The 16,456-nt window shown below is 37.4% G+C and overlaps 1 protein-coding gene across 1 annotated transcript; it reads left to right on the top strand.

The window, feature by feature from the left end:
• Positions 1–1,174: 1,174 nt before the first annotated feature.
• LOC101283990 (SH3 domain-binding glutamic acid-rich-like protein 2) lies at positions 1,175–2,056 on the top strand. The gene has a single exon (XM_033430331.2). The coding sequence runs from the start codon at positions 1,205–1,207 to the stop codon at positions 1,526–1,528; it is 324 nt and encodes a 107-aa protein (XP_033286222.1). The 5' UTR covers positions 1,175–1,204; the 3' UTR covers positions 1,529–2,056.
• Positions 2,057–16,456: the final 14,400 nt, after the last annotated feature.

A 16,456-nucleotide genomic window follows, 5' to 3' on the forward strand; every position in this document is an offset into this window, starting at 1 on the left:
AGTGGGATGAATATATGATTCACAACAGTTTATAGTAAATGGTTCAGGTATAGTCATGTGACCACTCAGTGTCCTTCCCTGAATTTTTCAAATAAGAGCTGAGGAAATGTTCTTCTTTCCCCTTTGATCTCAGTATTGCAAGGCTGTGAGCTTGAAACTTCCTGCCATATGGATAAGCTGTCCTAGAGAATAAAGGCCATAAAGAGTCAAACAAAGAGAGGATGCAGAGAATAATTTATCCCTGACATTGTTTGTATCCAGGGTTCTGGTTGTCATTAAGGTCATCTCTACAGAGTCCTTCCCAGTAAACTGAACTGTGAATATCTTTTTTAGGTGAAGCTAAAAGAGGATAGTCAAGGTATTCAGGGACCTCCAGAGCTGATACAAATCATACTTCTGGTCTTTTCTTTCTACCATAACATTTGTTCTTTGGGTTTCATCTGCACTAAATTGTAATTGCAATCAAACTTAACTTTTCCTCATCTCTCACACCTCACATCTTAATAATCAGCCGATTCTTCAGCCTCCACAATCAGTCTTTCCTGAGTCAGAGCCTCACCTCTGCCATCTTAATCCAAGCCACTTCCATGTCTCACCTTGTTGAATGAACAAATAATTCTTGATTCCTGACTTTTTTCTAGGTTTGCTCATTCTGTTTCCCCTACCAGGGGTTCGCCATCTACTCAGCCAATACTGTCCCCTGTACTATGTAGGGTCCTGATCCCTCCAACCTAAAGTGACTTTTCCCTCATTAAAACTCCTTATCTCTCTTATGTGACTCCTTTCATTTTTGCTTTGCCTATAGTTATTTGGGACCTCTTATAAGATGATAATCACATTGAGAGCAGTTTGAGTCAACACTGTTTATCTACAACCCCTTGTATATACTATGTTCTCAACAAGTATATATTATGCTAAGTTATTAAAAATTAACCTAGTATTTTTTTGCCATTTAAGAACACTGTATTTGACTGGGGGAAATATTAGGCAATATAGGTTATGATATACTCTACTACTACTTACAAAGTGAATTTTGATAAATTTTAAGATTAGTAACAATGGGTGGTGAAAAGATGAGACTTTACGCCTCTTGGTATCCTTTGTTTCCATTATTTTATGTTCCCTTTTCCACTCTAAACTTTGTTTAAGACTGAGAAAATTGATCTGCAGACCGGGAGACTGGAGCGCTGTGCCTGGCGAGAGGATGGTCGTCCGCGTGTTCACCGCCTCCTCCTCGGGCTTCGTGACGATAAAGAAGAAGCAGCAGGATGTGGTTAGATTTCTGGAAGCCAACAAGATAAAGTCTGAGGAGGTGGACATCACGATGTCAGAAGAGCAGAGGCAGTGGATGTACAAAAACATCCCCCCGGAGAAGGAGCCTGTTCAGGGCAACCCTCTGCCACCTCAGATATTTAATGGTGACCGATACTGTGCAGACTATGACAGTTTATTTGAATCCAAGGAAAGCAACACAGTCTTTTCATTCTTAGGCCTGAAATCACAGTTGGCATCAAAGGAAGAACCTTAGCGAAGACAAGTGGAAGAGGACGGAGATGCATTTTGCAGCGCCCCTGGTACTCAGCACACACCTGCTTACATAATGCATCAGTGTGACAGAAGCCACATGCATTATCAGTAACTTTGCTTGCCATGGAAAAGGTGTTTGGGGAAGACATGGGTCTGATGGGATTGCATGAGTGCTTTAAACCAAATCAGGACCATGGTGGGTTTTTTTCTTGTTTTCAGAATTGCCTGCAGTTGCCTCACTCACCCGGAGGTAGTCACCTGTTACAGGTGTGCTTCCTGAATAACTGAGTGATAAGCAGGTGGCACCATCAGAGAGAAAGTACTGGATCTGCCCTGGGTTGTAGTTGATGCCAGGATTGCTGAGACCTGCTTCTCTTCAGGCTGCCAAGGTGGTATCCTTGAAATTAGTCTGCCAGGCTATTAGAATATTTTGATCAGAAAGAAAAAAAGCAATGTTGGTTGACAAAGGGCTAAAGATCTTTGCTGCAGATTCACGAACATCACTATTCCAGTGCTTGTCATAACTGAAGAAAAAGTTAGATGTTCTAGCCTCCTTTTGGTAATGGAAATTCTTACCCCCATAAATCCTCCAAGCCTCTACAGATGTTTCCAGAAATCACTGTTGCAGCAGTGTGTGATCAGAACCGAGTGACAGGGATGAAAAGAATTGCTCTTTTAAAAAATACATGCTCCTTTATCACTTACAAAGGAAAAGTTTCACCTAATGTGTAAGATTGCTTAAAAGATATGTTTAAAGAGGTGCACTGACAATTAATTTATAGAGACATAATCTGACTCGTACCTGAAAGCATTTCAGCTTTAGGAACTTTAGCAACTTATTTATGCGTAAGTGCACATATATTTTTAAACGCAGCTCCCTTAACTAATAGCTGTTTATATATTTTGCGAAGGGATCATATTTTTCGAGAAAGGAAGATCTCGGTTAAATATATTTTGTGAAACCTTGATGAGGCAAATTAAAAGATACTAATATTGCTGCACAATTTAATTTTTTTCCTGTGTTACTTTTCATTGGTCCTCTGACTCTGCCAGCTCATATCTCTGGCCAATGCACAGTCCCAGATTTTCAGAGTAACATAGATACGTGTTTTCATTCCATATATGAACACCAGTGATATTTCAGAACAGAGTACATACCAGAAAGGGGCTGTCAGAGACTCACTCTGAATTGTACTTGGCATGTGAAATCTCTCCTTCCTTTGGAGTGGTTGCTGATAAACACTGAACCTGTCGACTTCATTAGGGCAAAGGCTCCTTTTCTGCATCTTTGTCCCTGCTCACAGTTTTAGAGTTTCTAGTTGCCAAACTTGGGAATAGTCTTGAATAGAATAAATTCAGAGGGTTGCCTAAGATATTCTGCTATTCCCAGCAACCTGATGGTGAACCTGCCCTTTAGATTCTGAGCAGGAAGTGTATAAGAAATGGAAAGAACAGAAGAATTTAGTCCCTGTCACCTGTGTTCTCTCTCCCTCCTATTCTAAAGAACTTGTTGAATGCTAAAGCTGACATCCCAGCCTGAGATTTGCATCCCAGGACTACAGCCAGAAGAAAAGCATGCCACTGATTCCTATATGACTGGAACAGATACATAATCCACAATTTTCTCTCCCACGAAAGCTGCTGTAAAATCATGGTTATAACTGCTTAGTTGGCATTAAATACGATCCAGGTCAAATTCCACTTGATAAATCCCAGGGACTATCCAGGAAATTTTTTTTGAACTGCATATTGTGTTAAAGTCTAAGAAGACTTAGAATTTCTTAAGATACAGCAATTTTTAAAAAGTTAATGTTGCAACGGTCTAACTTACATTTTGTCTACTCTTGCCAGTGAGTACCAAGAAGCAACTTGGTAAGATTGAGTCTTGGGGTTGTAGGATCAATACAATACTTGCTAGACCAAGAAAGCTACTCAGAATTGTTTGTCTCAAAACTTCTGAATTACTCTGGTTGTAGTAGGCCCAGTATGGCTGTCCTAAACAGACTAGATGAATAGGAGTGCTAAATTATTTACCACAGTTACAGATCATCTACCCCACCCCACATTTTCTTTCTTTCTTTCTTTTTTTTTTTTGGAGCAACAAAGAAATAGGAGAGACCAGCTTCAACTGGTATTGTACTTGTTATGAGCGAGCTAGAAGCACATTGTGTGGCATTTCCCTCAGTACCCAGGCTCTGCAGAGTCCTAAGGTATTGCCCTCTGGGACCACACCATGTTCAGAGAATACTGTGTCCTTACTTGTGTTTTACCAGCTGAATTCCAAACATGTAATGGTTTTCTTCATCCCTTCTTTAACTAGCTACCTTTAGATCTGGAGAATCACAGTCTTAAAAATCTAGGAAAGAAGTGGATGGGAATTGCAGACATAGGTGTAATATCAAGAGCATTTTAAGACAGAATTTTTATTTCCTATACTAGGCTTGTTGGGGCAAAGAAAATGTGCTGCTAAAAATCAAATTATGCCATTTTAAAATGAGATAAAATACAGAATGCCATCCTGCTAGGTATATGCAGACCAGAAGAAAATTTAGTTGGGGAAGTACTTGTTTTTCCAGATTCTGGTATTCTATTAAAATCAAAGAGGAGAAAAGGAAGATTTTTTTTTTCTCTCAGGCTCTAATATATTTTAGATTTGTTTCTGTTTTATAGATTTATTCAACACTCCCACATAGATGTTTTTATATTACATGAATTTAATAATGAACTAAACTTACTTTTGTCCTCTGTTGTTGAAAGGTACCAAAGCCTCTTTCTGGTTTGTTTTGTTTTGTTTTTTAATTTGATTTTGCTGTATAGGGTTTTGCTTTTTCTAGAAATGCTTTTCATGTAACATCTTTTCTAAAGTGTCAGAGTCCATTTTGATCTGCAAAATTATTGTTTTTAGATTTCGGTTTGTATGCATTTTTCTCTAAAGGCATTGGTGAAATCTCAGATTTTATATTCAGCATTAAAGAGGAATAAATTCCAGGAAAAAAAAAAAAGACGGAGAAAATTGAGCAATAATGCAGGAAAAGAATGTGGAAATGTGGCATTTCAGAAAACAACATGGATATGCCATTATTCTTGGACTGCAATATTTTGTTCCATGGAAAAATATCCTGACCTCAGTTCAAGATAGCCTTCATGAACAGAAACACATCAGTTGATACCTCCATATAATTGTTGACTTAGCAGCTGCCGTCCTTGCTTTATAAATATTGTCTCATTTTCAAAACTTATTTGCTTAAATAAAAGCTGCTGCTATGAGGCTTATAGGCTAATTATGCCTATTCACAAAATAATGTTTTAAATTTGTTGCTAAAAATTTCTGGATCTAGTAGCAAAATTATTGTAACATAAAAAATGCTATTTACCATTTGTAGTTAAGAGCTGATAGAGACCTGATTCACTGTGGGATGGACAACGCAAGGGTATGAATACCAGGAGGCAAGGGTGATTGGGGGTCATCTTAGAGGCGGCTGTCGCAGTATATTATGCAAATTTGAGAAACAATACTGTTTGTGAATAGTTTGGGGAGTCTTCAGGGCCCCTAGTATTCTCCATGGCCCCTGAATACCCTGAAGACAATGAAGAACAATTTGTCATTCTTGTGGGAAACATGGAATTAGTAGGCTGTGATCCTTGTGGCTCCTGAGCAAATGTCCCCAAGATCTGTGCGTCCTTTTCCCAGAATGTTTACATATTGCAATAAGGAAGGAGAATACGTAATGTTTACATATTCCCTGTTAGAAGTTCTTCTTTGTTTAGAAACTATGCTCAACTGCTTTGTACATTTCAAGTAAAGAAATTGTCAAGAAAGTAAAAAAAAAAAGGAGCAGATAGAGATAGCCCAGGGCCTCATCAATACTCTTACACATTGAACAACTTACATCTCTTCTTTTAATACCACATTTTGTCAAACACATCAACATGAAATGACAGAGATTAAACATCTTATGACTGTGTAAGTAAAACCATCATGTTAGCATTAACATTCATACCAAACATTAGAACATCCTAAACTGAAGAGAATTCTAGCCCATGATCACCCATTCTAAAAATTTGAGTTTACAGATGGTGAACCTAAATAATAAAATGTATTATCCTATTAACCTATACTAAGAAACCCCCATTGCATGCAAAAGCTAATAGTTTGTCACAGCTACAAAAATGAAAACGCAGCACCATCAGACTAATAATGCCATATGATCTGCCATGTAATGAAAATACCAAATGTTATATTCCTGAAAAAAATGGGAATTTTTTTCTCTGGCTACGGAATGTTATGTTCCCTTTGGATTATCTTCTGTGGGCCCATTTTTACCCTGAGATAATAAAAGCTTTGTATGAGTAACCTAGGATAGACTACGGTCTTTTGAAACTAACTTTTTCTTACTGCCAAATAAATCTCTTTTAAATATGTTCTCTGTGAGGCAATCATGACATCCATTGGCCAACTGGATCTGGGGTTATGCCTGGATACTTTCCACATTGCACGTGGTTGTCAATTTGAATTGTGTATCAACTACCCATCATATCTGGCACATCTGTACTTAACATTGGCATTAATTTTACCCTATTGTTCTAATTGCAGTACTTTGATGTAATGACACCATTCAATTCACAGATGGTACTGGTGGGGGGTTTTCCCAAAAAAATATAATGTAATTTTAATTTGGAATGTGAGAATGCCAAAAATAAGAGCTTCATTGATTAAGTTATCCGAGCCTGCTAAACATTTGAACATTTGAAGTACATCGGAAAAACTGGGAGAGAGAACAGCAGGTTTCAGTACCAACCTACTGCAAATGTTTTGTTTTTTGATTATAGTCTCTGGGGCTCATAAGACTTATCTGTCCACAAACTAACTCTGACATACTTAGGAAAAGCAAAAAAATAAAATCTGTATTTTCAAAAAAATAAACTCCTTTTTTTAAAGGTGAAATCATTTGGTGAATTGAGAGGTCTGAAATTTGAAAAGTAATCATTTAATTTAAATGAATAAATTTTAAAACTACTTAAAGGATCATCACAGATCTGATGCCTATATATATATATATATATATATATATATATACACACACACATATATACATATACGGATATTCCTGTGACATCATGAAATAAAGCCTATTACAATTTGTATTTTATAGAATCAAATCAGGGGAAAATTGAGCAACTTTCCAAAGGTCACAGCATCCCTCATTGATGGAGGAATGACTAGAATACAGATCTCTATTTCTCATTTAAAACTATTTTATGACACATTACCCATTTTGTTGAGTCAAAAACTGCTGCCATGTTGTTTCAACAAGAAATTGACTACGGGGTGGCAAAGTGTGCAAAGGCAGGACTATTATACTTGGCTTTGGACAGGGGCGGGAAGTGGGAGGGACGTTAACTGTATGAACAACTCATTTGAGTAATTTACCTAGAAATAAAAACAGAACCTGGAGGAAGTCATGAAGGGAATGAGAAGCATCTGACGGCAGTGTGAGTGAACATCCAAAAGGCCTACGCCACTAATCATCCATGTACTTTAGTAAAAGCAGGAAGTCAGGAGCTGAGAAAATTCTAACATTGCTGGGTGTGTCTGATGAAGTGATAGGATGGACTCATTGATTTTTTTTTTCAGTAGACTTTTATGGGACCAAAGGATTCCCAAGGAAGAGCTCCAAAGTTCTCCCCACTTCTGTGTGAAAGACAGAGTGACTTCAGTTCAGTGATCAGCTAGGAAGTGCTGTTATTTGGCCCCATAAATATTGACGGTATTGGAAGCCCCATAGCTTGAAGTTTGAGTTTTACTTCATTATAAAATTCATGGGCTGGTATGTCTTTGGGATACTTGTTTTAAATACGCAACATTCTTAGGGCAGTGGTATCCCTACACCCTGGCCCCTGCCAGTGGTCAGAGGAAGCCCCAGCCCGTTAAAATTGCCAACTTTTGTTACTTAGCATAAAGGATGTGTGAACACTGTATTAGGTCATGATAGGAGGCTGGCCTGGGAGGCCGTAGATTCATTAAATAGTAACGGCTCACTTTGAACATACTTTTGGAATTTTCACCTGCATCTCTCACCATCCTCTTTCCTCCAAGGCCCTCCCATTGTTGACATAAGCTGTAGTTATTTAGTTAAATGGCATCTACCATGTAAAAAGTTGTACTAAGTTCTGTTTCCATCTCTGTGTTCATTGTGGAATTTCAACATCTCCAAATTTATATCACCCTTATCTGCAGTGATCAGTATTAAAATGTTAGACTACACAGGATTTTTCTGAATTACCAGTAAATTAGGTATCATGAAGTCAATTAGAAGCCTCACTTGGGAAAGCACAAATCCTACTTCATGGTGGCTTTTCAAATCTTTAAGCATTCTTATATGCACTGGGGTCCATGGAGAGCTAATTCTGGAAAGTGTGTGTGTACCAAGAACCTTGGAACTCAGCCTCCAAGGTTGTGACTCCCAGCTGTGAAAGGTTGTGACTCCCAGCTCAGTGCTTTGATATACTGCATAGAATCATGGGAAGAAGGCCATGAAAGAAGTCCTGATAGCATAAAGCTCACTCTCCTCTTAGCCAATAAAGAGGCATCTTCAATTTAGACATGCAACCTTTCTGAGTAAGTAAACAGTATTACGGAGCCACTTCACACTTCTATTTTTCACCACTTTTTCTTTTAATCATCATCTAGAAGTGATTTCTCTTCCACGGATTCCCTACCATCCCTCCATTCCATTTTGGTTTATCTGTTTCTATATCCCTATTACCATAATTTTCTAAAAAGTTTTTCTCTCCAGGTATATATTTTTATTTTACATATATGCCTGTATGTGTGCGTATATACAAACTTCCTCACGTATTGCCAAAAGTAATTGTGTTCTAATTAATTTTTGAGGCTCGTGCAGCTGTTGATTGAAGTGGCCATTACAAGATGATTTAGCATGTAATTTTAGAATCACATACTGCAAGTTTGAAAAGATCTACACCTGTGTTTACCTGTGTACTAGAACTGGTTCTAGGGAAATCCAGATGAGACCCAGGTGCCCAACCCACTTTGTTGCAATATTTACATTTTTCAGTAAATATGTTTATGCCTCACATTTCTTGTTACACAGCCCTAATTATGATGAACAGCATTTCTATACCTCTCTCTGGGAAGTGGAATTCCTTTTCTTCGAGAAGTAGAAGTACAAAACTGACTTAGAGTCGTGCCAATTTTTCAAGCTTATTGGAATGAAGATTCCAGAGCATTGCTCTTCAGTGAGTCTCATCTTTTTTTTGTGTGTGTGGTACGCGGGCCTCTCACTGTTGTGGCCTCTCCTGTTGTGGAGCACAGGCTCCGCACGCGCACGGTCAGCAGGCATGGCTCACGGGCCCAGTCGCTCCGCGGCATGTGGGATCTTCCCAGACCGGGGCACGAACCCGTGTCCCCTGCATCGGCAGGCGGACTCTCAACCACTGCGCCACCAGGGAAGCCCCAATGAGTCTCATCTTAAGGCTGGTCTTTAGGTAACTAAAAGAGTAAAGCATCTTTCGCATAAAATCTGGGTGTAAGAGTAAAACAAATTATTAAGAGATTGGAGTGCAGAAGTTCAATGTATGATCAGATGAACTCAGAAACATTGTTACAGAGTGCACATGGCTTTTAAATTGACAATATGAAATATTTGCACTAAGTAACACTAATTTTTTTTTCTTGCAGCACTGAGGGTTTTAAATATGCTGCCTGCTGCCTTTCTTTTCACTTTATTCATTTGATATTCATTGTGATCAGAACTGAGAAATTCTGAAATGTGATCTTCCAGCTGAAAAGTTCTGGTTGTTAGGTTATTGGGTTTTAAAAATTCAGGCATGTTTTAATTAATTTTCTGAAATAAGGTCTAGACCATGACACTCAGAATATTCAAATTTTAAATGACCTAGGAATTTTCCAAGTAGCCTAAAATATGATTGTCAAACTAATATAAGTTTGATCTCATTGTCTTAATCATCCCGCTGACTCTTCTGTTGCTAAACCAAGAAATACTTTTTTCAGCTCTTCATATGCCCAGTTGTTCATTTTCACTGAACTTGGGGTTCCTTTGATCAAAATAAGTAGCAAGATGTGAATGTATTTTTAATAAGTCTGTGGAGTTGTTGATTAGCCTCAGCATTTTCTGGTAAATGTGAACTGAAAATTCTTTTAATTTTTTTTCTAAGTTTCTTTTCCTGAGTTTTTTTCTGAGTTCATAGTATTGACTTCTTAGCTTGTCTATACAGTAAGGATTTTTTCACACACAAGAGTACCTGTAAAACCACTTGATTCAGCATGCAATATTTTGAATGATCTGAAATCATCCACTGGGCTGATAATAAGATCATGTATCATTTCTCTGCCATCATTTGTAAGTGGTATTCATGTGCTGAGATTTAAGAAAATATTTCAACAATTTTACAGCCTCTACCATGTGCATGTGTGCTAATAATAACTGAACCTTGTCTATGGCCAATAAACTTCTTCATAGGAAACATATTTAACTACGTTAATAATAGTAGAAATGAATTAAGGCTACTCAAATAACTTCCTTTAACTTTCTTAATATACTAGAACAGTGGTGTTTCTCTAATAATGGTTAGCACAACATGAATGCAAAATATTCATTGTTTATTTTATTCCTTGCAAAATGAAACAAAACACAGTTTCCTGAAGTCACATCTTTTATGTTACTATTTCTTTATTTAAAAGATGTTATGACATATAAATATGCAAAAAATTTGATTAGATTCCTGTTTTGTCATAATGACCACTCATTGTCCTACATTTTGATATTTGGATTTCCATCAATCAAATATTCTGAAAAATACAAAGAGTGGTTCTTTCATATTTGGAATGCAATGTATGATATAAATCAATTAGAAAAAGATAAATATGTTTTAAATGAGACTCAACTGGCTTTAATTAGTGTCCTGAAGAAACAGAGAAAGAAACTACAATTTTTTGAGTGATTACTATGTTCTAGGGACTAAGCTAAGCATCTTACATCTTTCTACTCATTTGATCCTCATAACAGATCATATAATAATTCCTATTTTATAATTAGTGAAAATAAACTTTAGAGTATTTGGGAAAATTCTCACACATTTTCAAGTACATCCTTATAGAATTCCTGGAATATATGTATCTGTCTTTCAATTTTGAAATCACACTTAACTTTTGGGCAAAAATCACCTGCAAAATGTATAACAAATTTCCCATATACCTGATTTTAAGCTTCTCACACAAACATCGGTTACATCTATATGTCAAGGAACATCAAGCTAAATTAAAAATGAGTCAGCGTTTTTAGCATAATCACTAAGAGACTTCTTAATTAACCTGCCAATTCTTTCGAAAATAGCGTTCACTTTTGCTTTATAAGTGAGAGTAGATTAAGCAATTTTTCTTCCACTGATTTTTTTACTGACTGTAGCTATTACAGTTTCACACTATCTGTGACTACTGCATCATGTACGCAAGCAAGGACTTGAAAAGTACTTCTTTGTATAAGTTCATCACTTCCATATGCAGTTGAGGTATGACCCAGATAATGCAAGCTTTTTTACAAATTGCATGGATCACCCATGTTAAGCCACTCTTCTGTGTATTGGGTTTGATCTACTGTCAAAGACTCTGAGTGTGGAAATAGACCACAGGAATCAATTGAAAATGGGAGGAAAGACCTAGATAATTTCTAATGTCCTTCACCAATTTTAATTTATGGTAATTATTTAATGCCACCTTGAGAATAATTCCCTATGCAGACTCATAATTAAGACTACGTAACTAGAAATATCACAATATACAATATAAGAGGAAAATAAAAGCTACCAAGTATGGAACATCTACTATAAGACAGGCACTATCCTATTTGCCAGGGGTCGGCAATCTTTTTCTGAAAAGAGCCAAATAGTAAATATTTTAAGCACTGCAAGCTGCATGGCCTCTGTAACAACTACTCAACCCTGCCATTGTAGCATGAAAGCAGTGTTAGAATAAAAGCAAACGAAGGAGAATGGCTGTGTTCCAATAACGTTTTATTTATAAAAACCAGCAGTGGCTTGCATATGGCTGGGAAACCATAGTTTGCTGACCCCTGTTTTATACCATTGTCTGTAATCATTAGGATAAACATCAGAGTTAAACAAGGTCCTACTGTATAGCACAGGGAACTATATTCAATATCCTGTAATAAACCATAATGGAAAAGAATATGAAAAAAGAATATATATGTATAACTGAATCACTTTGCTGTACACCGGAAACTAACACAACATTGTAAATCAGGTATACTTCAATAAAATAAACTATTTAAAAAAGAATAAACATCAGGTAGGAACCAAGATGGCAGAGTAGAAGGACGTGCTCTCACTCCCTCTTGTGAGAACACCAGAATCACAAATAGATGCTGTACAATCATCAACAGGAAGACACTGGAACTCACCAAAAAAGATACACCATATCCAAAGACAAAGGAGAAGCCACAATGAGATGGTGGGGGGGGGGAACAATCACAGTAAAATCAAATCTCATAACTGCTGGGTGAGTGACTCACAGACTGGAGAACACTTATAACACAGAAGTCCACCCACTGGAGTGAAGGTTCTGAGCCCCACGTCAGACTTCCCAACCTGGGGTTCCGGCAATGGGAGGAGGAATTCCTAGAGAATCAGACTTTGAAGCCTAGTGGGATTTGATTGCAGGACTCTGACAGGACTGGGGGAAACAAAGACTCCACTCTTGGAGGGCACACACAAAATAGTGTGTGCATTGGGACCCAGGTAAAGGAGCACTGACACCAGGGAAGACTGAACCAGACCTACCTACTAGTGCTGGAGGGTCTCCTGCAGAGGCGGGGGGTGGCTCTGTCTCACCATGGGGACAAGGAGACTGGGAGCAGAAGTTCTGGGAAGTACTCCTTGGCATGAGCCCTCCCAGAGTCTGCCATTAGCCCCACCAAAGAGCCCAGGTAGGCTCAAGTGTTGGGTTGCCTCAGGCCAAACAACCAGCAGGGAGGGAACCCAGCTCCACCCATCAGCAGTCAAGCAAATTAAAGTTTTACTGAGCTCTGCCCACCAGAGTAACAGCCAGCTCTATCCACCACCAGTCCCTCCCATCAGGAAACTTGCACAAGCCTCTTAGGTAGCCTCTTGCACCAGAGGGCAGACAGCAGAAGCAAGAAGAACTACAATCCTGCAGCCTGTGGAACAAAAACCACATTCACAAAAACCAGAGGGCAGACAGCAGAAGCAAGAAGAACTACAATCCTGCAGCCTGTGGAACAAAAACCACATTCACAAAAACATAGACAAGATGAAAAGGCAGAGGACTATGTACCAGATGAAGGAACACAATAAAACCCCAGAAAAACAACTAAATGAAGTGGAGATAGACACCCTTCCAGAAAAAGAATTCAGAATAATGATACTGAAGATGATCCAGGACCTCGGAAAAAGAATGGAGGCAAAGATCGAGAAGATGCAAGAAATGTTTAACAAACACCTAGAAGAATTAAAGAACAGACAAACAGAGATGAACAATACAGTAACTGAAATGAAAACTACACTAGAAGGAATCAATAGCAGAATAACTGAGGCCGAAGAATGGAAGAGTGACCTGGAAGACAGAATGCTGGAATTCACTGCTGCAGAACAGAATACAGAAAAAAGAATAAAAAACAATGAAGACAGCCTAAGAGACCTCTGAGATAACATTACTTGCAACAACATTCGCATTATATGGGTCCCAGAAGGAGAAGAAACAGAGAAAGGACCAGAGAAAATATTTGAAGAGATTATAGTCGAAAACTTCCCTAACATGGGAAAGGAAATAGCCACCTAAGTCCAGAGAGTCCCATACAGGATAAACCCAAGGAGAAACATGCCGAGACACATAGTAATCAAATTGACAAAAATTAAAGACAAAGAAAAATTATTTAAAGCAGCAACGGAAAAATGGAAAATAACATACAAGGAAACTCCCATAAGGTTAACAGCTGCTTTCTCAGCAGAAATTCTACAAGCCAGAAAGGAGTGACATGATATACTTAAAGTGATGAAAGGGAAGAACCTACAACCAACGTTACTCTACCCGGCAAGGATCTCATTAAGATTCGATGGAGAAATCAAAAGCTTTACAGACAAGCAAAAGCTAAGAGAATTCAGCACCACCAAACCAGCTTTTCAAAAATGCTAAAGGAACTTCTCGAGGCAGGAAACACAAGAGAAGGAAAAGACCTACAATAACAAACCCAAAACAATTAAGAAAATGGTAATAGGAACATATATATCGATAATTACCTTAAATGTAAATGGATTAAATGCTCCATCCAAAAGACACAGACTGGCTGAATGGATACAAAAACAAGATCCGTATACATAATGTCTACAAGAGACCTACTTCAGACCTATGGACACATACAGACTGAAAGTGAGGGGATGGAGAAAGATATTCCATGCAAATGGAAATCAAAAGAAAGCTGGAGTAGCTATACTCATATCAGATAAAATAGACTTTAAAATAAAGAATGTTACAAGAGACAAGGATGGACACTACATAATGATAAAGGGATCAATCCAAGAAGAAGATATAACAATTGTAAATATATATGCACCTAACATAGGAGCACCTCAATACATAAGGCAACTGCTAACAGCTATAAAAGAGGAAATCGACAGTAACGCAATAATGGTGGGGGAATTTAACACCCACTTACACCAATGCCCAGATCATCCAAAATGAAAATAAATAAGGAAAGAGAAACTTTAAATGATGCAATAGACCAGATAGATTTAATTGATATTTATAGGACATTCCACCCAAAAACAGCAGAATACACTTTCTTCTCAAGTGCGCACAGAACATTCTCCAGGATAGATCACATCTTGGGTCACAAATCAAGCCTCAGTAAATTTAAGAAAATTGAAATCATATCAAGCATCTTTTCTGTCCACAACGCTTTGAGATTACAAATCAATTACTGGGGAAAAAAAAGATAAAAACACAAACACATGAGGCTAAACAATATGTTACTACATAACCAAGGGATCACTGAAGAAATCAAAATATACCTAGAGACAAATGACAATGAAAACACAATGATCCAAAACCTATGGGGTGCAGCAAAAGTATTTCTAAGAGGGAAGTTTATAGCTATACAAGCCTACCTCAAGAAACAAGAAAAATCTCAAATAAACAATCTAACCTTACACCTAAAGGAACTAGAGGAAGAAGAACAAACCAAACCCAAATTTAGAAGAAGGAAAGAAATCATAAAGATCAGAGCAGAAATAAATGAAATAGAAAACAATAGCAAAGATCGAAGATCAAAACCAAAAGCTGGTTCTTTGAGAAGATAAACAAAATTGATAAACCATTACCCAGACTGGTCAAGAAAAAGAGGGAGAGGACTCAAATCAATAAAATTAGAAATGAAAAAGGAGAAGTTACAACATACACTGCAGAAATACAAAGCATCCTAAGAGACTGCTACAAGCAACACTATGCCAATAAAATGGAGAACCTGGAAGAAATGGAAAAATTCTTAGAAAGGTATAACCTTCCAAGACTGAACCAGGAAGAAATAGAAAATATGAACAGACCAATCACAAGCACTGAAATTGAAACTGTGATTAAAAATCTTCCAACAAACAAAAGTTCAGGACCAGATGGCCTCACAGGTGAATTCTATCAAACATTTGTAGAAGAGCTAACACCCATCCTTCTCAAACTCTTCCAAAAAATTGCAGAGGAAGGAATACTCCTATACTTATTCTATGAGGCCACCATCACCCTGATACCAAAACTAGACAATGATACTCCAAAAAAAGAAAATTACAGACCAATATCACTGATGAATATAGTTGCAAAAATCCTCAACAAAATACTAGCAAACAGAATCCAACAACACATTAAAAGGATCATACACCATGATCAAGTGGGATCTAGCCCAGAGATGCAAGGATTCTTCAATATACACAAATCAAACAATGTGATACATCATATCAACAAATCGATGAATAAAAACCATATGATCATCTTACTAGATACAGAAAACGCTTTTGACAAAATTCAACACCAATTTATGAAAAAACTCTCCAGAAAGCAGGCATAGAGGGAACCTACCTCAACATAATAAAGGCCATATATGACAAACCCACAGTAAACATCATTCTCAATAGTGAAAAACTGAAAGCATTTCGTCTAAGATCAGGAAGAAGACGAGGATGTCCACTTTCACCACTATTATTCAACATGTTTTTGGAAGTCCTAGCCACATCAATCAGAGAAGAAAACTAAATAAAAGGAATACAAATTGGAAAAGAAGAAGTAAAACTGTCACTCCTTGCAGATGACATGATACTATACATAGATTATCCTAAAGATGCCACCAGAAAACTACTAGAGCTAATCAATGAATTTGGTAAAGTTGCAAGATACAAAATTAATGCACAGAAATCTCTTGCATTCCTATACACTAATGATGAAAAAACTGAAAGAGAAATTAAGAAAACGCTTCTATTTACCATTGCAACAAAAAGAATAAAATATCTAGGAATAAACCTACCTAGGGAGACAAAAGACCTGTATGCAGAAAACTATAAGACACTGATGAACAGAATTAAATATGATACCAACAGATGGAGAGATATACCATGTTCTTGGATTAGAAGAATCAATATTGTGAAAATGACCATACTACCCAAGCAATCAACAGATTCAATGCAATCCCTATCAAATTACCAATGGTATTTTTTACAGAACTAGAACAAAAAATCTTAAAATTTTTATGGAGACACAAAAGACCCTGAATAGCCAAAGCAGTCTTGAGGGAAAAAAAACGGAGCTGGAGGAATCATGCTGCCTAGCTTCAGACTATACAAAAAAGCTACAGTAATCAAGACAATATGGTAC

The sequence above is a fragment of the Orcinus orca genome, chromosome 11, assembly GCF_937001465.1.
Source record: "Orcinus orca chromosome 11, mOrcOrc1.1, whole genome shotgun sequence".
Taxonomy (NCBI): Eukaryota; Metazoa; Chordata; class Mammalia; order Artiodactyla; family Delphinidae; genus Orcinus; species Orcinus orca.

What these genes read in the sequence shown, in the direction of transcription:
- LOC101283990 (XM_033430331.2), top strand. Translation starts at nt 1,205, where the DNA reads ATGGTCGTCCGCGTGTTCACCGCCTCCTCCTCGGGCTTCGTGACGATA.